This window comes from Egretta garzetta, unplaced genomic scaffold (assembly GCF_000687185.1).
Source record: "Egretta garzetta isolate BGI_Z169 unplaced genomic scaffold, ASM68718v1 scaffold287, whole genome shotgun sequence".
NCBI classification, from domain to species: Eukaryota; Metazoa; Chordata; class Aves; order Pelecaniformes; family Ardeidae; genus Egretta; species Egretta garzetta.
Genome location: NW_009260435.1, coordinates 889,575 through 910,221, shown reverse-complemented (window position 1 = coordinate 910,221; position 20,647 = coordinate 889,575). Strand labels below are relative to the sequence as shown.

Genomic DNA, 20,647 nt, shown 5'->3' with positions numbered 1-20,647 from the left:
AGGGCCAGGGTTTAGTGGTGGGATGGCAGAGTTAGGGTAATGGTTGGACTTGATGATCTTAAAGGTCTTTTCCAACCTCAACAATTCTATGATTCTATGTTTTTAATTAATTAATTAATTAAACTCTTTCTTCTATTTGCCAGAAGCCAATGGCTCAAATGAAGCTTTTGAATATTGCTACACAAAATAGTGAGGAACATCTTTGTTTCATGTTAACCAAGTCTCAGGTCTGGTTGTAACAAGGCAGCCTTCAAAAAACTATGTGTATATGTAGACGCAGCTTGGTGCGATAGCTATCGTTTTGCCTCCTCTGATGGGAAAGCAGAGGGTGTGTAATTCAGAGCTCGGACAGTCACAGGCTGTCGATGAGACTGCAGAAACCCATTAGAGGTGGCTTAACTAAAATCAGCTGCTGAACTTTCTTCTGGGCATCCGGGACACAGAAACCAGGAGGATTAAATCATTTGTCTTGTGGTGGTAGGAGCTTTCCATGCTAGTGGCTTTTTGGTTTGGGTTTTTTTTTTTGGCCAGGTTTTCATGAAGGAGAGGGAGCGGCAGCTTCTGCAGGATCTGCTCCATCAGGAGGTGCTCCGCCGGATCACGCTGCTGCAGCGCTGGTTCCGCAGCATGCTCTGCAGGAGGCAGTTCTTGAGCTTAAGGCAAGCTGCAGTGATCATCCAGGTAAGTCACAGTGCCCAGTTTCGTTGCAGACTACAATCCATGAATCCTACAGATACAGCTCATGGGTAAAATCAGATTCCCTCTGAGGAAGGAGCTTACAACCAGGCTTTGACTCCTAGCACCATAATAAGTTGGGAACAGGGGAGAGATGGAGCTGGAAAGGTTGCATGAAGGCAGGTGCTCTCCCAGCCCCATGCAACACCCATTACAAGGAACTGCCTGCTGTGTTTGCAGAGATTTTGGCGTAGTTACCAGAGCCGAAAGCAAGGCAAACCATCCTTGGACCCTCTCGCCCTCGGCAAAGCCGCCGTGGTTCTCCAGACCCACTGGCGTGGCTTTGTGGAGAGGCGGAGGTTCCTACAGATGCAGTTTGCTGCCCACCTCATCCAGAGCTGCTGGCGGGAGTACGTCAAGCGGCAGCACGACGCGGCCACCAGCATCCAGGCAGCCTGGCGAGGACACCACGCAAAGCAGTCCTACGTAGCCAGGAGAAGCAAAGTCATCTGCTTGCAAGCGGTGTGCAGAGGATATTTAGCGCGACAAAGGTAACGCCGTTGGCCTCGGTTAAAAAAGAAAGCATTAAGGGATGTGGTTGATGCGAATTCTGGCACTTGCTCAGACTACGGTGACTTACAGAAGGTGGTGTCCCTTTGTAGGATCCCTGACCCTGTCCCAACTTGTCCTGATCCTTTGCTTGTCCATGCTTTCTAACAAAGGACTTTATTTAGCTGCAGGTCCTACTCTTAGAATAAGCAGAGCCTATTTCAGGTTGGAGCACGTAGGCGATGGAAAGCTGAGGCCATAAATACTCATGAGTTGGGTTTTTTTTTTCCCCTTGGCAGCAGCACCAGTTTAAGTAGCTTATTTTTAACTCAGATTGCCCAGCCAATCCACCGCTGTGCTGTCTCACAGGGACAGGAGATACTGGAGCCAGTCACTGTGAAGGGGAGAGGGTTTCCAGCCATGCTTTGGCTTGCTGGCCACGGGGCAGGTCTTGGTTCGTCCTCCGGAGGTGCTGCCTGCAAGGTGTGGAACACCTTGACATAGGGTGGAAGAGTTGGGAGCTGCAAAGAGCTCTTGGCATGGGGCATGAGTCCCTGCTAGCTGTACCAGAGGCAGCCCAGGCAGGATGGTGAAGATGGAAAAGCCAAGGGGACACGATGAATTAAACTCTTCTGGATCTGTCAGCTTTCAAATGAGCTAGACCAGGGATGGAGGCCGGACCTGCTGCCATCAGTGTGAGAGGAGCTTTCAGGTGCTTTGGGGCATCCTTGAGTAGGAGAGATGGCATAAGAGGAGAAGATTGAAAACCAAACATGCACTCACTTAGTCTTGCACCAGACGTGCAAGGAAGGTTGCTTGAGATGGTGATGGTGGTGAGGTGATGATGGTGAGGCACCAGTGCAGTGCCTTGAAGGAACATGAGTGGACATGGGGGTACAATGTACTGTTTTTCTGCTTTCTTGCAGGTTTAGAGCTTTGAAAGAGCAGCGATTAAAAGAGATGCAGCTGGAGAATGGCCTGTCAGTAAGAGAAGAGGATGGACTGGAGGCAGATGATGCTTTGAAAATTAAGGGCTCTGACCCATCTAAGTGGGAGGATGGCTCGTTTGAAGAGCGAGTGAGAGCTATAGAGGAACATATGTCGCTGATGGAGAATAATCGGGTGAATCACGTGGACTTGCTGGATACTTCTGCAAATTTATTGTACAAGAGGCATGAGAGAGCCAGTAGCCAGAGCGGGATGGACACTGAAGAGGAGGTCGTTGTTAGAGAGAGACCCAAGTCACTGGAGGATTTCAACCAGAAAAAAGTGGTTCGTGCAAAAAGAGAAAGCCGGCGGATGCGTGAACTGGAACAGGCAAAATTTAGCTTGGAGCTGCTTAAGGTCCGGTCCACTGGCGGGCTGTCACCTTCAGAAGAGCGGCGGTGGTCCACTGAGCTTTTCTCTGAGGCACTTCATTCCCCTCAGGGAACCCCAGAGAGCGAAAGCTCTCAAGGGAGCTTCGAGATGTTAAGCTGTGAAGATATCCCAACTAATAAACGCGTTTCCTTAGTTTTAGATGAGCAAGATGTGCAGTCGTTTTCCGCTGACTCTTTGCAGAGCAGCCCCCAGGCTCATCTGCAGGAGAAGTCTTTCTGTGCAGCAGATGTGAACAGCAACTTACCCAGTTGCAGAAGGATGCCTTCAGACCTGGAGCTACCTGATAACCTCACCACCAAGGAGCACGTGGTCTGCGACCCCCAGGCTCATCCGAGAGAAACCTTCCTGTCTGGCAACCTACCTACTTTCTACATTCCGTCACAAGACAACGTGAAGGTGAAGCTGGTGGAGAATAACCTGAGGAACAAAGCAATGGAAAGAGAGGAGAGGACAGTTACGTTCTCTGAGGTCAGGAAGGACTCTGAGCCAGGCCAGGGCAAAGCCCTGGGAAGGGAGGAAGAGGAGAAGTCCTCTACCAAGAGAGAGGAACACGGGACAGCGACTGCGACACAGGCCCATTCTCCAGACTCTGTCATCGAGAGACTGGAAAAGCTCAATGTGGAGAAGGAAGAACGACAAAAGCAGCTTCAGCTGCAAAATGAGAGGGAGATGATGGAGCAGATCCGTCAGCAGAAGGAAATTCTGGAGAGACAACGCAAAGCCTTCGAGCAACAAGGGAGGGTGGAGGCTTTGCAGAGGGCTGAGCAGAGCAGAATGAAGGACCCCTCCCTCAAACCAACCAAAAAACCAGACAGCCGGCCTCAGTCAGTCCTCATCCTGCACCCCCAGAGCAGAGGGGAGCACAGCCCCACCACAGGTGTGACTCCAACCTCATCGGTGGACATTAAAGGTCTCACTGTTGGGACCAGGGGAAGCTCTCCAGCCCACAGTGCCCCCAAAGACAGACCTGTCAGCATGTTCATGGAGCGAAGAGAAGGTCAATTGGGACTGGTACTGGAACCCCGGTCCCATTCCAGACCGGCTCTGGACCCCAGGGACCACCTGGGCAGCCACTTCTCAAGGACAGAGCGCCTCCGGCAGCCCCGAATACCCAACCAGGCCACTGAGGAGATGAGGGCAAGTGCTATGTTCTTCACGCCGAAAGACAATCCCTTCGGCCTCCAGTGAGTAAAAAGATGATGTGCTTTCTCCATAGGCTTTTTGTTCTGCTAGAGACCATTTTGTACGAACAGTCCAGAACATTGTTTCTGGAGACGGTACAAAACACCTAGCAAACCAAAGATGGGTTTCTCGATCTTCTAGCAATGAGTGGGCAGAGATCAGAGGAAAATACGGTTTCTCAGTCTTTTATGTGATGGGCATTATGTAAGCCGGTGAAGATCATCATAGGAATTAGCAGGTGAAGTGAATTAATGGATTTGACAATGTTTTCATTTACTCTAGAATAAACGGTGATAGGTGTTTATTTCTCAAGGTAGGAGATGAAGAAAAAATTCTTACGATTTTTGGGTGATCAGACTAGAAATGAGTAGATAAGGCAGAAAATGTCAGGATTTTTCTTGTTTACTGTAGAATTAACACAGCCAGTAAAGCCTGCCAGAAGATCTTACCATTGCCAGTTAAAAAACAGCAACTGTACGGAGGGAATTTGGGATATGAATGCACTTTTGATGGTGTAGTACTTACATCTATAATTACATGTATAACGGGCTTAGCAGTCATTCAGCTCCACCGCGTTGCTTAAATGATGGGCTGGTTGCTCCAGCACAGGGTCTAGAGACCACAGCAAGATCCTGGGACAAAATTTGCTCCCACTCTATCATGTTGCCTAAGCTGCCTTGCCTCACGTTGGAAAGGTTTTGGCCATTTAGCTCAAAAAGGCCACAAAACCCCACCAAATCCTTCTGCGCCCTTTCCCGGGCAAAAGCTGCCAGTGAATGTTTGGTGGTGATAACTTATGGTACCTCCGAGTGTAGTAGTCCTGTGGTTTATGTGCTGCTGTGATGGGGGGAGATTCCCATTTAATTTTGCAGGTTCTTTAGTTGAGTCCAGACACATATGATGGGGAGAAGGAGCAGTCAATTAAAAAAATAGCCCTTTGCTCCCCTATACAGCCAGCAGCATCCCATGAGCATGATGAGGGTTTTATTCAGAAGTAATGGTAGAAAGAGCGAAAAACAACTTTAAATGGGTGTATTTTTTAAAGCTATGCTAGATGCAAAGGAAGGATGCTCTCCTTCTGGTCCAGTTCCTATGAAAATCTGCAGGAGGTCCTGGAGAACCAGTTTGGAAGTGGGTATTTGAGAATAGTCTTCCCCCAAAAAAAAAAATTCTTTCCATTTCTTTTCCTGGTTCATGCACAGAACAAGCAACAGGAGAAAAAAATTAAAATTCTTGTACTTTACTTTTTTTCTGCAACAGAGCAATCACTTTTGAGAATCCAGAAGTGAAAAGGTACCATCCATAACCACCATGATGGGTAGAGCTGGCAGGCAGAACTTCTCATCTTGTTCTTTGGTATTAACTCAAATCCAGAAGAATTCCAAGCGATTCCAAAACCGCGTGACCTCAGACTTGCAATTTGGTCATTGCTTGGGCTGCGCACTTGTACGCTTCTGGTGAGCCAAGCTGGCATGGTGGGAAGGCTTTTAGGTGGAGATGAAACATCTCTGTTCTGTTGTGTTTCAGCAGAGAAGCAAGTCATCAATGCCTCTCCAAGGGTGAAATAGCTAGGAAGCCATTTAAGATGCCGGGGTCTGGCAGAGGAGAGGTAAGTTGTGGCTTGCTAATTTTCTCTTTTAATTGAAAATAAAAAACCTTATTCTGCCATTTTTCCCTCAAAAACTTCAAAGTAATAAACTATAAAGCACAAGGGCTGCTAGACATAGGGAAAGGGGATATCACGGCACAGCAACCTTCATGCCTTCTCTTAAAAATAGCCCCCACCCCATAACATTAATTCATAGCAGCTCTGGATAAAAAGGATCTCACGATCCTGATGGCAAACACTGTCCAACGCAGTCTTGGTTTAACATATGTTTGAGTAACATCCATGATTGTCCATTTTTACTGTGCTGTCTTGGGTTTTGTTTTTTCCTGGTCCTTTTTTTTTTTTTTTTTTTTTTCACTAAATATAATTTTGTGTTTTCTCTCTGGAAAAGGGTCAATAGAAAACAAGATACCACTGAAACATGTCATTCCTGCGCCCGTGGTCAGTATTACATGTGTATACTTTAATAGTCAGCTGAGTTTAAATAAATACACAGAATTCCTGGTTTTGGCCAAGCAAGAAGTGACAGCTGTTTGTGCTGGTGTTTGCCTCGTGCTGCGGGCTGCCTGCTGGCGTTGCAGAGGTGGAGCTGTTCGTGGTGTCGTTTGCTTGAAACTCTTTATCACGGCTCCCGGCGAGCCCTCCCTCCGTCTGGCTGCTTACAAGTTTTCAATGAAAGGCCTTGTTCGCACATGCGGCAACTCGAATTATCTCTAAATAAACTAGTATATTTTTTTTTTTTTCTGGTCCTTTTTTTTTTTTTTTTTTTTTCACTAGAAATAATATTGTGCTTTCTCCTTGGGGTGCAGTGTCCCTCGGAGGTGTATCAAGGCCACACTTGAGCTACGCTAGGATGCGTAGAATAGGTAGAATCTCCTTTTTATTTTAAAAACCTTTTGTTGTTGTTGTTTTATCATTTGGTCAAGCAGGTTCCCAGACCGACCCATAAAAAGAAAGCCCGCATGGCGCGGACACGCTCCGATTTCTTGACTAGAGGTACTTTTGCTGATGGGGAGGGGGATACGGAGGAAGATGATTACGATGGCAATTTTGAGTTCCTTCTCTCCTCTGACCAACCTCCTCATCCCGAGGCGGTCCCTGCAGCCCGGCTGGGGCAGGCCTGTTACAGTGACTCCGAAATGGTAATTTTTTCCAATGTGGTGGGGGAAATTAAAAAAAAAAGGGAGCAAGCGGAGCTGCGGGAGCCTTTCTTTGCTAACCTTAGCTGCATTGACCCCTCCACTGCTTTTTCTCCCACTTCCAAGGATGCTGTAGATGGGTAAACTCGGCGAACACAGCAGAAACGAATGCCAAATGGGGAAATCGTTTGTTTTTCTTGACCATTGGGATGTTTTCTGGCTTGATTTGATATCAGCTACGGTTTCCATAGCTTTCCTGTGGCATTGCAACTTGTATTGCACAGCTACCTCTTTTGTTGTTGTTGTTTTTAACCTCAATAGCAAAGTCACCCTAGGATCCTTTTGCTCTAAAAATGATCTACACAAATCCATAGAAAAGATCAAAGCAAACATTGTCCAAAAAGCAAGAGACAACAAAGAAAAGTATATAAATCTTGCACCTCCTCTTGCTTTTGATTTTGTCTCCTTAGCCACAGTATCCAATGATTATTCAATCCTCGATTATTGGAGCAATGCTGGCAGGTGGCGTCTCAGAGAAAGCAAAAATGTGAAAACTGGGCAGTAAAAATATAGTGAGAGTGAAATAGAGGGTTTTAAAGAAAAAAAAACAACAACCTTAGTGGCTTTTCCAAGCACAGTAACTGGTGTCTCCGGGCTGCGGCTCCGTGCTACGTGAGCCAGTGCTACAGAGCACTCGCATCTCAGACTTAATCTCCTGCCTGGGTAAGCTGCTTTTGGAAAATCACAAACCGAGATCTTTCAGGAGCAGAAGTGTAGATAACCACTGGGAACTGTCTCGTGTCCTAAGAGCGCAGGGGGAGCATTGCATGGAGCTGCCTTGCTGCTCTGCTCCAGTGTGGTCCGGGATGTGAAGCTCAGTATAGAACTGAACGAAAGCATAAAAACCAAAGTCAGTGATTTATTTTGCGCTACAGTGTTGCTGTGGGTCCGGCAAACATCCATGCAATCCTAAAATCTGCTTTTCCAAGAAAGGCAGATGGCCAAGGAGGGCTTTTCCTGACTTTTCTGTCAGCAACTTTTATTATAAAGGATAAATTTTTCCCAGAATAACTTCCTCATGGGAAGGGGGCAGAGATTTATGAATTCCTTGAATTTTTAAGGTTGCTCTTGATAAATTTCCAGGGATTTTGAGCCAGGGAATACTCAAATAAATACTCAGTGAAAGATGCAGCTCTATGAACTGAGCTCCCTTGGCTGCATCTTAATGCATCTCCCTGCTTGTAGATCAGGAAAGGGAGAATTTTATGGAGCAAAACATAGTATTTTACAGATCCCTGGGCAAGGGGCTGTGCCTTACCCAGAGTGCCATGCTGTGTTCCTGGAGGCTACCCTCTTACAAAGCGTTAGCAGGGGTTTTTTAGCCACAGAAACCTTTCCCGCTGGGATGCGAAAGGCGCTTGGCAAGTTCCATCCTTGGGAAGGGACCTGGCTCACCCCCATCTTTAGAAATGCTCCTTGGGACTCTGCTCACCTGGTTTAACAGCTCTCATCGCATGCGAGTAGTAGTAGGTGCCAGCTGCCTCTCTTGTCTCTCCCGTATCCCTCTTCTCCTCTGCTCTCCATCACAAGCTCTTAACTGGTGATCAGCACTTTTACCCCTTGTGTGGTTGAGTTCTGCTTTCTAGCAAACGCTACCCGTGAAGTCATACACTTAGCGATACCCTATGTCTGTATGTCCTGACAATGCCTACAGTGTTTCCATCTATATTCTGTATTGCAGGTGTGGGACCACCCCTTTGGCTTGTGGCTTCTCTGGGTCGGGATTGCCACAAGTAGCAAAATTTAGGGACTGCTTATTTGTATTTATTAGCAGAGCCCGGCTGGGTGTTGCAAATGAAGCAGCCTGTGGTATAGCAATACTGGTTCATGTTGGTTTGGGTACAAGCTCAAGTAGGTGGGTGCCTACACAGGCTTATTAGTTGCATCTTGTGATGTTCACATGAAGACAAGTCAGGCAGCCGCCACATGCGGGCTGGTTTTCATGCTAGTGAATAGTTTATTCATACAGCTATAGCCCCCAGCTACGACTCTCCAAAAAAGCCTCTTCTAACATGCTACTCAGCGGCCAAGGGCTGCTGGATAGACAGAAGAGAGATCACGTGTGACCTTGTGACATTGAGCATGTGATGGCTCACCAGCTGCACTGGTGTGAACCTGCCCATTCTGTCCACTGGTTTCTTGACCGTCAAGTCAATGATTGTCTATCACCAGCTGGTAAGTAGAGGTCCACCATGCTCCTGGCCTAAGTCTGGTGTATCCCAGAGCAGCAAAGACTAAGAGCATCTTCAGCCAGAACTGAAACACAAGGTGCACCAGTATATAAGGTGGCTGCTGAAGGTACGGTTGACTCCAAAGAGCCTTCAAGGCGAAAGGGCTTCCTGACAAGACCAAGCCTTCAAAGGTTCCTTGAGCATTTTGGCTAGTGATTAGCTGAGGATTAACCTGCCTTGTGGTGAGACAAGTACAAGTGGGAGGAATAGCTCCTGGCTGTGGTCAACACATATGAAGACCATTTCTGTTTTGCACCTAAGCCTGGAGAGCTTCCCTGCAGCTTTTCCTGCAGCTTTCCTAAATAGAAAGCCTTGGTTAGAGAAACCACACCAGAAGCTTGTTCTGAATACATTCTCCTTCAGCAGAGGAAGCAGCGAATTAGCTCCAACCTCTGTACTAAAGCCACAAATTGACAAGCTTCAGTCCAAGTATCTGTCACCAGCTGGTCCCAAGTATGCCTGAAGAGCCAGCAATGAAAGAAGATCTCTTGTCCTAAAATCATTCAGAGGGACCATTGCACTTCAGGAAGCCCTTAATGCAGCATGCAACACTGCTGCCTGCTGGGACAAGTCATCTCGCTTGGCCACAGTTATCTCTTCCTAGTGCCAGCAGGCGAAATACAGGTTGCTCTTTCAGAGGAGAAATATTTGGTCCCTATTCATCCATCTGACAACTCCAGACCCCCTGACTATTGCTATTTGCCGGCCTGTGGTGCTTTGTGGTGTTTCCTGGCCAGGGATTTGCTGATGCAGAGGCTTCTCTTGGCATCTGAGAAGGTTTCCCATACAGACGAGAACCTTGCCCGTCACAGCTTCTTGGAGGAGTCCCTCAAGCAGAAGAATTTTGCGCCAAAAATGCCTTTTAGCCCTTGCTTTCAAAAGCTGGAGAAGTTGCTGTGATAATAGTTCAAGAATTGCGGTGGAGCAGAGAGAGGCGGTGGTCATAATGGAAGAAAATACTTCTTCCAGTTTTGTGTAAAAAGTGCATTACAGATGTTTTTGAGTCAAAGTCTTCTGCGTGAACCAGGGGTTCCACTTGCTTTTCTCTACTCCAAAATCTGTAGGTCTGCTTGTGGAGTAGGTATGATACCCATATTTAAAAAAGAAAAAGTGTCTGTGGTGTCCTGTAGAGCAACCTCTGCATTGCCCCAGCCCCTTAGCCTGCCTGCCACGGTCAGTACATATCAGTGTGCTTTAAATGGCTTTGAAATAGGAAAAAAGGGAGTAAATGCCCCCACAGAATATTTAAAAAAAAAAAAAAAACAAAGCACTGGATGTGATTAAAAGGATGAAATTACTCAAGAACAAAACTATATCATGGGGGCAAATACTTTAATACGTCATTCTTAAAAGCACGTAGTAAGTTTAGGCTAGTTGGAAATCACTTTTATGGGTTTTGAGGTTTGTTTGAGGGTTTTTTCCCCCAGTATCCATCTGCAATTGATGTGTGACCATCACCTAAGTTTAAGAGTGACAGGAGCAAGAAAACCCTTTGATGGTTGAGGCAGTTTCTTTCTTTCCCAGTGGCAATTTTGCCTTACGTGCTGCCATCTCGTGGCTGATAGGAAGGTTAGTCCAGGGGTGGAAAATAAGACATTCAAAGGGAGTAAATATGGTAAAGGTGACTCCCCTGCAGCCCATATTTTATATAATTGTACTTGAAATATTCTGAATAGAAGAAAAGGAAATGCTTAAAACCACAGTGCATTCAGCTGGGATATTTAGATGATAGGAAAGCTACAGGAGATATTTGACCATCATCTTCTGAATCCTTACATACAACCCGATGCCCTGCTTTTCTCATGCCGGAAGTGTCTTCTCCAGGAGTCAAACTCTGAAATCACGGCTGCAATTGGAAAACAAGAACAGAAAATGCTACTTTTTTACCTACAGCAAGACAATTTCTGGGCCATTTCATGGAATCCTGTTAGGTTGAATTATTGCAAATTTACTTCACCCTTAACAGTGATCCCAGGACATTTTAAATGGTGTCGGAAGTGGAGATCCTTTGTATTAAAGCTGCAAAATCTCTTACTTCTGAAGGCTTAATTTTCACATGTCCTTGGCACAGAGACTTTGGACTTCTTTTCTGCAAATTCCTCAACAAAAGCTGGAGGAGGAGGCTCTGCTGGGGCATATCCATGTAGTCAAGGGTTCCTTTTGTGCTAGGAACATCACAAATCACTTTGACCATGGCCAACAGCGCTGTTCTGGGATGGAGAGCTGGGCTGCCCAGACCAAGGTGGTGAAGCAGTTGTGCAAGCTGGGTGATCATAGAATCACAGAATGGCAAGGGTTGGAAGAGGACCCATGGCTTGGTGCACACTGATTTTCATTGTTGGCTGCTCAGGGAGGAAGAAGATTGGACCTTGATGTAGAGTTTAGAGCAAGGGAAATGCCTTTGTCTTTTAGGAGTTGTTAAAATATTTCTTTAGTAGCAGCTAGCTCAGCAGGACTTTAGGTTTTCACCTGTAGGCAGATAGCAATAAAGACATAACAGATGAAATATCTAATTTTTGCTAGGAAGAAAATAATCAGCTGGCATCCCAAGAGCTGGCTCATTTTTAAATGCTTCATGCTTGGAATTGTTACAGACGGTGCAGCGGTTCACCTCGGGGGAAAGCCAAACGAAACTGCACAAAACCATGTCTCAGGGGGAGATTGGGAAGCTGGCAGCCGCTCAGAAGAACCTGGCTCCGGATGGGAGGTAGGAAATGCAACTGGAGATGGGAGACAAGTCTCTCCTGTGTCCTTCTTGGTTTCCATCACGTTGCTGAACCACCCCAGCTCCTTTGGAGCTCCACCAGCCAAAACCAGCCACACGAGTTACTCGTCCTGTCTTTCCTGTATGACTGTGGACATGTCCAATGAGAAGAAGTGTCCTGCTCGTATCATGATAAAGTTTTGATGCCGTGTGCCAGATGTCCCATCCCAAACCACCCAGTTGCACACATGAAACTTTAGTTTCTTGCCTTTCCTGAGGATGTGTAGCCTGGTTTCCCTGGTAGAAGTTGTGTGGATTTAGCTCCTTCTCAAACACCATGAAGGTCTGGGTGATTTGGGGTTGTTTTGGATAGAAGGACATTTTCCTAGTTAAGGCAGTTCCTCTTTCCACAAATTATTTACAGGCCTCAGCGAGCCAAGATGAGGTTCTGGGTGAAGGGAAAGCAGGGGGAGAAGAAGACCTCACGGGAGAAGCTGGCTACCCAGTCTGAGCTGCTAGAGCTGTACGCAGAGCAAGAAGTCCCTGGCAGGGAGGTGATTTCTGGCTTGCAGCTTGGCGAAGGTAAGCAGTGGGGTAGCATGCTGCCAATGTTGCAAGGAGCAAAGAAATAGCATTCACTGTCGTGGCAGAGGGAAAAGCTAATTTAAATCTGGCTTTATGCTACAACCAGGTGTAGCCCAATGTGTAGGGGCTTGGGTGAAAATATAGAACCGAGGAAGGTTGGCTTATTCTATAGGGTTAGGGTACCTGTAAATGGGAGTATCGTACACCATGGTGGGGTTTGCTGAGGCTGCTGTGGGAAAACAGGTTGGGAAGCTGCACAAATTGAATGTCTGTGCTGATTCACGGGCGGCATCAACCCGACATGATGGCAAGTAGGTTAGAGGATGGGATTCAAAATGGGTCTTGAGGAGTTCCATGTTGCTAATCCTCCCAGCAACTATCTGGACATGGACAGATGTTTCTTCTCTTGATGGAGGAAATAACCAAAGGAGAAATGACACTTAATCTTCCCTGTGAGTACCACACAGTGCTTTTGTCCTCTGCAGATTTATTCCGATGCCCATCTCCCTATTTTAGTGGCAGAACTTTGTGTTACCTTGCTGTGTTGCAGGGAGATTACAGTTGATGGTTTTTACTCATTGAGAGTTCATCAAGAGCCATAGATTTTTATTACTACCCAATAAATAACCATGCTTCTCTTCCTGGCCATAGGTAGAACCTGGGAAATAGTATTTGTTAACTAATCTGCTCTTCAATCTCTTTCTCCCTTTTTAATTATTGTCTGTAGAGTTGGATTCTCACCACCTGACCCCTCCACGGAGTCCTGAGCTGTCTGGTATCTACCGTAGGGAGTTTAAGGAGAACAAGGAGCCCTCTCCCAAAGTGAAACGCAAGCGTAGCGTCAAGATAAGCAACGTGGCTTTGGAGCCCGTGCAGTGGCAGAACGACTCGCTGCAGATCATAACCAGTGCTAGCGACTTGAAGAGCATGGACGAGTTTCTCCTGAAAAAGGTAACTCCTGTCCTCACTGCTCTAGGTAAATCATCAGAGAGCTCGAAGAGCAGATGGAGGCAACAAAGTCAAAATTATCCTGGGGGCAGCAGTAGCAATGCTAATTATTCATCTAAGGGTGTGCAGCACGCACCAGGGCAGACTTGGGAGAAAGGATGGGCAGGCTGTGCATGCACTGCGATCGTTCTGCACAGGCATGGCAGCTTCGGTGCTTCCAGCGCTTTGAGTTGCCTCTGGTGGCATCAGAAATGGGTGACCCAGGAGGGCAGGAGTTGAAGGCTGTGGGGAGTTTCCAGTTTCCATGCAGGCGAAGCCACCTTGTAATCATTATTAACATCCTCTGCTGGTGGTGGAGCAGCTCCTTGTTAATGCTGCTTCTTTTCATGAGGTGCTCTGCTGTAGCAAAAGTGGCACGGGTGCATAAACCCCTTTGGTTTCCCAGATGAATGAACTGGCTAATGAGGACAGCAAGAAGGACACGCTGGTGGATGTCGTGTTCAAGAAAGCACTGAAAGAATTCCGACAAAACATCTTCAGCTTTTACTCCTCAGCGTTGGCAGTAAGTGACCAGATGACGGTTGAGAACTTCCACCTCAAGGAGAAACGAGATGCTCTGGGTCCTCCCGGTGGTGGGCGTGTTGCTGAGCCTTCCATTCATGGTCTGCTCATCCTAAAGGATGGATGCTTGCTCTTTGTATGCGGTCCCATGAGCTGTACATTTGGATTAAACTCTTCCTCCTTGAGTGGAGATTTCTAGTCTCCTCATTACAGCTTTCTGCCAGTCAAATGGGAGATGACAGTAAGTCAATAAATTCCTATTCGCCAGCCAAAGTGCTTGGAAGCCTTTGAGTTATATTTGTGAGTGGTGGATGTCTGAGCAATGTGGAGCTCTGCTCTTCTGCTACTTCTGAATCTGAGCAACGATCACTATGGCTAAGTGATCACGGCGATCAAAAAAAGCTATTTTATTGCCCAGATTTTGTACAAAAAGTTTCCTCTAAGACTTGAGCTGGCATTTAACATCCTCCTGCTCTATGCACTGAGAAGCCAAAGGTCATGAAACAGCTCTCTATTTGATGATCCTTTTTTCCTTCTTTTAATCATACTTGGACTTTCCATAAGTATTTGGAAGCTGGTCAGGCTGAAATAGTTGTCTGGAGCAGAATAGGCAATCTGGGGTGTAGAAAAATCCCTTTTCTTTTTGCTTCTGTTTCCTTAAAAGATGGATGATGGGAAAAGCATCCGCTACAAGGACCTGTACGCCTTATTCGAGCAGATTCTGGAGAAGACCATGAGGCTTGAGCAGAGGGACTGGAGCGAGTCTCCAGTTAAAGTCTGGGTCAATACCTTCAAAGTCTTCCTGGATGAATATATGATAGAGTACAAACCCCTGGACTACACTGCAGTGAAGGTAGCCAGCACTTTTCTTAAGCCCCTTGAAGATTTAGACACTGTCTGTCTGCGGGGTCGTGCTCTCTATAGACACATGGGCACCTCTGTGGTTGTCTGTGCTTTAAGCTGAGGTGGATGACATAAGCCAACATGCAAGGTGTGATTCATTGGTTGTGTTTCACTGGGCTCAGCAAACCCCGTTTCACATCTGGGCTGAGCTGGGCCTTGGCCAATGCCAATATGTAGGTGTTGTCTCCATGGCAAAGCTACAGCCATCTGTGGATGGTTGGAAAGGCAGCTCCTGCTGCTTCCTTTTTAGTTTTGGCGTTGGTTTTTTTCAATATTTGAGGAAAAGTGAGAGATGGATACTTTCCTCGTCTCTTGACCTTTTCCCAGGTGACCACATACTTGACCATCAGTTGGGTTTCAAGAGAAGGGGACATGGGCAGTGACTGTCCTCAGGGTCTAGCTACAGTTTTTAAAGCTGTCAGAGCTTGCAGTGTGCCTTTCACAAACCTGAGCTCCTTGCTTTGTGCTCCTTATTGTCTGCAAGGAGGATCACGGGGTCTCAGGCTGGGCTTGGGAGATGCTGTTTATTGCACAAATAATCCATCTTCTGGCTCTTCTGCTCCGAGTCCTCCCCAGGCTCCTCTCCAGGCAGGTTTCCTTCTGAGCAGGCTGAGCATCAGCTCTGGCTGCAGTGCTGTGCCATGTCCTCCTTGGGTGTCTTGCATGAGATGGAAGAACTTTAGGTCATGGACTTGGAGGCAGAGCAGCAATCCCAACTCTGAGATGAAGATGGGGACAGTTGTCCAGGGGATTTCTGAAAACGGGACGATCCGTAGGAGAGTTTTCTAAAGTGACTCTCCCAGGGCTGCAGATGCACTAGAGGATGGAGCTGGAAAGCGGTGGGCAAAGTTAGATACGAGCCCTCTGTATGCTGTACCTGGGGAAATTGCATGTAAATACACTTAAATCTCTTTCTATTACCAGGTGCCAAAAACAGAACGAAAAAAGAGAAGGAAAAAGGAACTGGATGTGGTGAGTTGAGCGCTCTGTGCCTGTGCGTTACAAAAATTAATGTCCTTGAGGCCAGAATGACAAGCGATAAGAGACCTGCTCGTGCCCTGTCCTATGCTGAGATCTGAACATGACAGCATAGTGGACATACAGCCACGAAAGGACGTGCTAGAAAGATGGATGAGGTGGATTTGGTTGGCTTGATCGAGGATTGCTGTAGGTTGTCTGCTGAAAACATGTCCCACGTCAGTCAAGACAGTACATGCAATATCAGGAGTTACTACAGAAGAACTAATAGAGAAACAGAAAGTGTTCTGGGTTTCTGCATAAGCTTACCTTGTGTGGTTTACATCTCTAACATCAGAGAGGTAGGAGATTACATCTCCTTTTTTCCTAAAGGATATGATAGTACTAGGAAGGATGCAGAGGCAGAGCAAAAATGGGCCATGGATGCATAGAAGACCTTCTTAATATGGAGAGGTTGACCATTCAACCTCAGACGCAGTTTCGAACCTTCTTGGGTGATGATTCAGTTTCCATACTGGCTGGATGTCTGTTTGGGTTGCCTACAGGGTTATTGGGCTGAAAAGGAAAGAAAAATAGCAAACAACAGCTAAAAGTTGGACAGCTGATTGTGTTCATCTCCCCATTTTGCAGCTAACTCTTCACCCATCTCCTTTTTCTCACCACTCAGTCTTTTTCATTGCAGGTAGAAGAGCACAACGGTCATATTTTTAAGGCGACCCAGTACAGCATCCCCACCTACTGTGAATACTGTTCCTCTTTGATCTGGATAATGGACAGAGCTTCTGTTTGTAAATGTAAGCACGCTCTCTGCCCTTTTTTTTCATGTGCTTGTATCACAGTGATGAGTTTTGGGGCTCTGAAAGATGTTTCCTGATGTTTCCTGCAACCCCACTCTCAAATAATTTGGGTTTTTTTACATTAAGAAGAGTTTCTGGGACAGATCCCTAAGGGTTTCTGAAGTCCTCATGGTACAGTTAGTTTTGTGGGAGGGAGCTTTGCATTACATACCTTATCCCGTACGGTCCTGTGGACATCCCATAAGGTCAAACCATATCTAAGCATCACGGTAAGAAGGACTGTAGAGTTGGGTATGGCAAACGCACCCTACGGCTTCAGCTCATAGGATGCCTGTGGGTCTCGTCATTGTGGTGAATTCATTTGGCTTAGCCTATTTGACCTCCAGGCATGTGAATTTTGGGGGAGACCAGGAGAATGGAGGAGGACCGATGGGAAAGGTTGATCCATCACTGTGGTTTTTCCAACATTTCTTTGATTAGGTTGAAAGCATCGACTGTGGGAATTTCAGGCTGATGCCCAGTGCATACAAGTGAGGTGCTATTTCCAACCTCTTTAAGGGTATCCATGTCTAATAGCTCAGAGTGACTCAAGGATTATTTTCCGAGTTGATCTGTCAGGGTTTTTTTAATGTTTCAGGGACTTAAATATGGGACCTTTAAAATGAAAGGCTTTGTATTTTTTTTTGTTTGAGTGGATCTAATACAGACTTGGCCTCTGGGAACTGCAAATTCAACGTGCTTTTGACCTGCTAGTCCTGAGAGGAGCTACTTAATTCATATTAATTCATATTTCTCCAACGATCTGACTTTTTGGATTATTAAATACTATTTTTCTTGGTTGCAGTATGTAAATATGCTTGTCACAAGAAGTGCTGTCTTAAAACCACGGCCAAGTGCTCCAAAAAGGTATATGTCTCTCATTCCTTTTCTTTCATTAAATACCTTTCAGATGGTGGCAATCCCAGGCTTGTATAAAAAATATATGCAGGCACAGAACTTGATATAATGCTGGCAATAACCTTCCTTCCAGCAGGAGCTTGGACCAGAGATCCCTGGAGGTCTCTTCAACCAATGCGTCGGTGTTTGCATGTATTTGGGGAGTAATACAGCGCCCAGTCATGCAGCAGATGTTGCAGCGATGTTCCCTGCCTTGTAACCATAGAATCGTTTAGGTTGAAAAAGACCTTTAAGCTCATCAAGCCCAACCGTTACCCTACCCCTGCCATCCTATCACTAAACCCTGTCCCTCAGCACCTCGTCTGCCCGGCTTTTAAATACCCCCAGGGATGAGGACTCGACCCCTGCCCTGGGAAGCCCCTTGCAGTGCTTGACAGCCCTTGCAGGGAAGGAATTTTTCCTAATGTCCAACCTAAACCTGCCCTGGCACAACTTGAGGCCGTTTCCCCTCGTCCTACCGCCCGTTACCAGGGAGAAGAGGCCGACTCCCACCTGGCTACAGCCTCCTTTCAGGTAGTTGTAGAGGGCGATAAGGTCTCCCCTCAGCCTCCTCTTCTCCAGGCTAAAGAACCCCAGTTCCCTCAGCCGCTCCTCGTAAGACTTGTGCTCCAGACCCCTCACCAGCTTTGTTGCTCTCCTCTGGACATGCTCCAGCAACACAACGTCTTTCTTGTAGTGAGGGGCCCAAAACTGAACCCAGCATTCGAGGTGCGGCCTCACCGGTGTGGAGTACAGGGGCACAATCACTGCCCTGCTCCTCCTGGCTTTACTATTCCTGATACAGGCTGAATGATAGAGAGCTCGTTTTATAGCTTTTAAGGACTTGGAAATGTGGGGTTATTCAGAAATGTGGGGTTATTCCTGGAAATACAGGTTGTTGTTAACCCCACTGGTCCCTGCTCAGGCTCATGGCGCCATCCCCACATAATAATGTGTGCAAAGCCTTATCAGCTCCCTGGGAGGCTTCTGGGGAAGAGCAGCCTCCATGATATAGAACCCCCGTAATCATACAGCCTCCATGAAGCTGCATGATTACATTTTTCCCAAGAAATAATCTGAATGTATACATTTAATATATATATTTGCATATATTTGCTTTGATATAGTACTTTTGCTGCACTCTTTCTTTTTTTTTCCCTTCCTGGCAGCATCTCTGCAAGAGTTGGAAGCGTCTCATGTGAATTTCTGCTCTGCAGATCTGGGAAGTTCAATGAGATCTCTGATTTTTTTTTTTCGGGGAAGCTGAGAGATGCCTTCTCATTTCTTGGGATTTCTCTGCACAAGGGAGTTATTGTGCTGTACCCAAGGGCTTGGGCACTTGGAGGTCCTTCTCTAGGAAGGCTCTGGCTTGTCTGTGCTTGGTGGGTTAACATTTTGAGGGTAGTTTTTAGCAACAGGGAGCCACAGACCGTCTCTTAGGTTTTGAGAAAGAGCTCTTTATTTTCTGGCAATGGTTGATTTTATAGCTGTACCAGACAGTTATAGATATATACCAGACACAGATATGTGTCTCCAGACCTGTGGTGAACTTGAGCAAATGCCAAGCTCATCTCTCCCGATGGCCGTAGAACTGTTTTCACCCATGCTTGGTCCTCATCTCGGACCTACTTTACTTGAGTAAAGTAGCACATGGGGTTTGTCACATCACATTTGCTGATGGTTTTAGCAGCCAAGCGGGCTGATTAAACAGCAGGTGATGAATTTCAAGCTGAGACCAGATGCTCCTGGGGTGGATTTTTTTTCCCTAGAGCACGAAACAGCACAAGCACCTTCCCCACATCATCTCATAAGGTTGATAAGAGTTATGAAAGGATGATGTTGAACGGGAAAAAAAAAAGATGTAGAAGTGGTTATAAGGGGAGCTGTGGCCTATGTCACGGTCACCACTGCCTTGCTGATGACTGGATTGCAGTGTGTGCCATCTCACGTTCCTTTTGCTGGGGCCAAGCATTTGTGTCAAAATTTTATTAGGTCTTTTGACTTTTCCCACCCAGAATCTCCTATTCGGGAGGACTTTGTTCACATCTGAGTTTGCCCAATATCAAATCTCCTGTGAGCGCTTGCAGCTGGCAAAAGGGTCTTTCCCAACAGATTGAGATGGGGGTTTTCATGCTCTTATTTTGGCATCATGTTTGCTCACAGACATTTAGTAACTTCCAATGCTGCAAGTTGATCTAAGTACCCGAGACTCAGATTTACTTGTTCTGCTTTATGCGTCCACTTTGGGCCATGAAGTCATCCCTGGAGATGGTGCCCGAGGGGCAGGAGGTGGAGAAGGACCATGCCCAGCTGCGTTGGCTCTGCTTCCTAGGAAAGGATTTTAAAACCCCTTTTTTTCCTTTTCCTCTTCAGTATGACCCTGAGCTCTCATCTCGGCAGTTTGGTGTGGAACTCTCCCGGCTGACCAGTGAGGAGCGAGCGGTGCCAGTGCTGGTGGAGAAGCTCATCAACTACATTGAAATGCATGGGCTCTACACAGAGGGCATCTACAGAAAATCAGGGTCCACCAACAAGATCAAGGAGTTGCGGCAAGGACTCGATACAGGTAAAAAGATGGGGGGGGCAAAAAAAAAGCACACAGGGAGAAGAATCTCTGCAACAGCAAGGTTGGGTGTAAGGAAGGTGGGATGCTTCATCAGGGCGAAACAAGGGGGAGCAGTCCTGCCTTCCCTAACTGTTGGCTGTGAAAACGCAAGTGATGCTTTCACGTCTCCAGCCAAAATCTGTTCTCAAGCCACTGACTCATGTTTTTTTGGGTGTGATGCATGAAAAAAGTAATTCTAGTTGAGGGAAAATGCTGCCTTCAAAATCCTGGTCCCACCTAAGATTACTTGCCCTGGAAAATGCAGATTTAAGACATGGAGCTGAAATCAGGTGATGGATTTCTTGACATTGAACGCAGGGTGGTTTTGGGGTGGCATGCAAACGTTTTCTATTCTAGAGTAGCTTATCCATTCCCTGGCTTCACTTATGGCTTCATATTGATCATCGCCTCTTGTTTTTGTTCTTTCTCCTCAACCCACTGCTGAATGCAGACATCAATAATGTGAATTTAGATGACTACAACATCCACGTCATCGCCAGCGTGTTCAAGCAGTGGCTCCGAGATCTTCCCAACCCTCTCATGACCTTTGAGCTCTATGAGGAGTTTCTGCGGGCAATGGGTAAGGAGCGTCCTTTGGTATCCCACTCCCTTGGCAGAGGGAAACGGTGGCCACTTTGAGTGCCAAACTATTTATTCCATGGGCCCAAGTCAGCTGGTTTTGCCAAGTCATTTTCACACAGTTTCAAAGTCTGATTTTTTGGTCATAAGGGCTTTTTCATGGTCAAAGCCATGGGCAGTTCGGTCTCGCCTTTGGTGGCACGCGTTTGCATCATGGTTTATCAGA

General features: G+C 46.6%; 1 protein-coding gene across 1 annotated transcript in view; it reads left to right on the top strand.

Annotated features, from left to right (window-relative positions):
* The window catches only part of MYO9A (myosin IXA), a 154,796-nt gene that overhangs the window by 128,516 nt on the left and 5,633 nt on the right, over positions 1–20,647 (top strand). Inside the window, exons 22-36 of the mRNA XM_035899416.1 lie at positions 532–681; positions 916–1,226; positions 2,151–3,788; positions 5,314–5,395; positions 6,325–6,537; positions 11,420–11,532; positions 11,954–12,111; positions 12,842–13,065; positions 13,508–13,624; positions 14,288–14,476; positions 15,451–15,498; positions 16,187–16,298; positions 17,146–17,207; positions 19,611–19,803; positions 20,294–20,422. Of these exons, the coding sequence (XP_035755309.1) occupies positions 532–681; positions 916–1,226; positions 2,151–3,788; positions 5,314–5,395; positions 6,325–6,537; positions 11,420–11,532; positions 11,954–12,111; positions 12,842–13,065; positions 13,508–13,624; positions 14,288–14,476; positions 15,451–15,498; positions 16,187–16,298; positions 17,146–17,207; positions 19,611–19,803; positions 20,294–20,422 (3,739 nt within the window). The remainder of the gene's footprint in view (positions 1–531; positions 682–915; positions 1,227–2,150; positions 3,789–5,313; positions 5,396–6,324; positions 6,538–11,419; positions 11,533–11,953; positions 12,112–12,841; positions 13,066–13,507; positions 13,625–14,287; positions 14,477–15,450; positions 15,499–16,186; positions 16,299–17,145; positions 17,208–19,610; positions 19,804–20,293; positions 20,423–20,647) is intronic.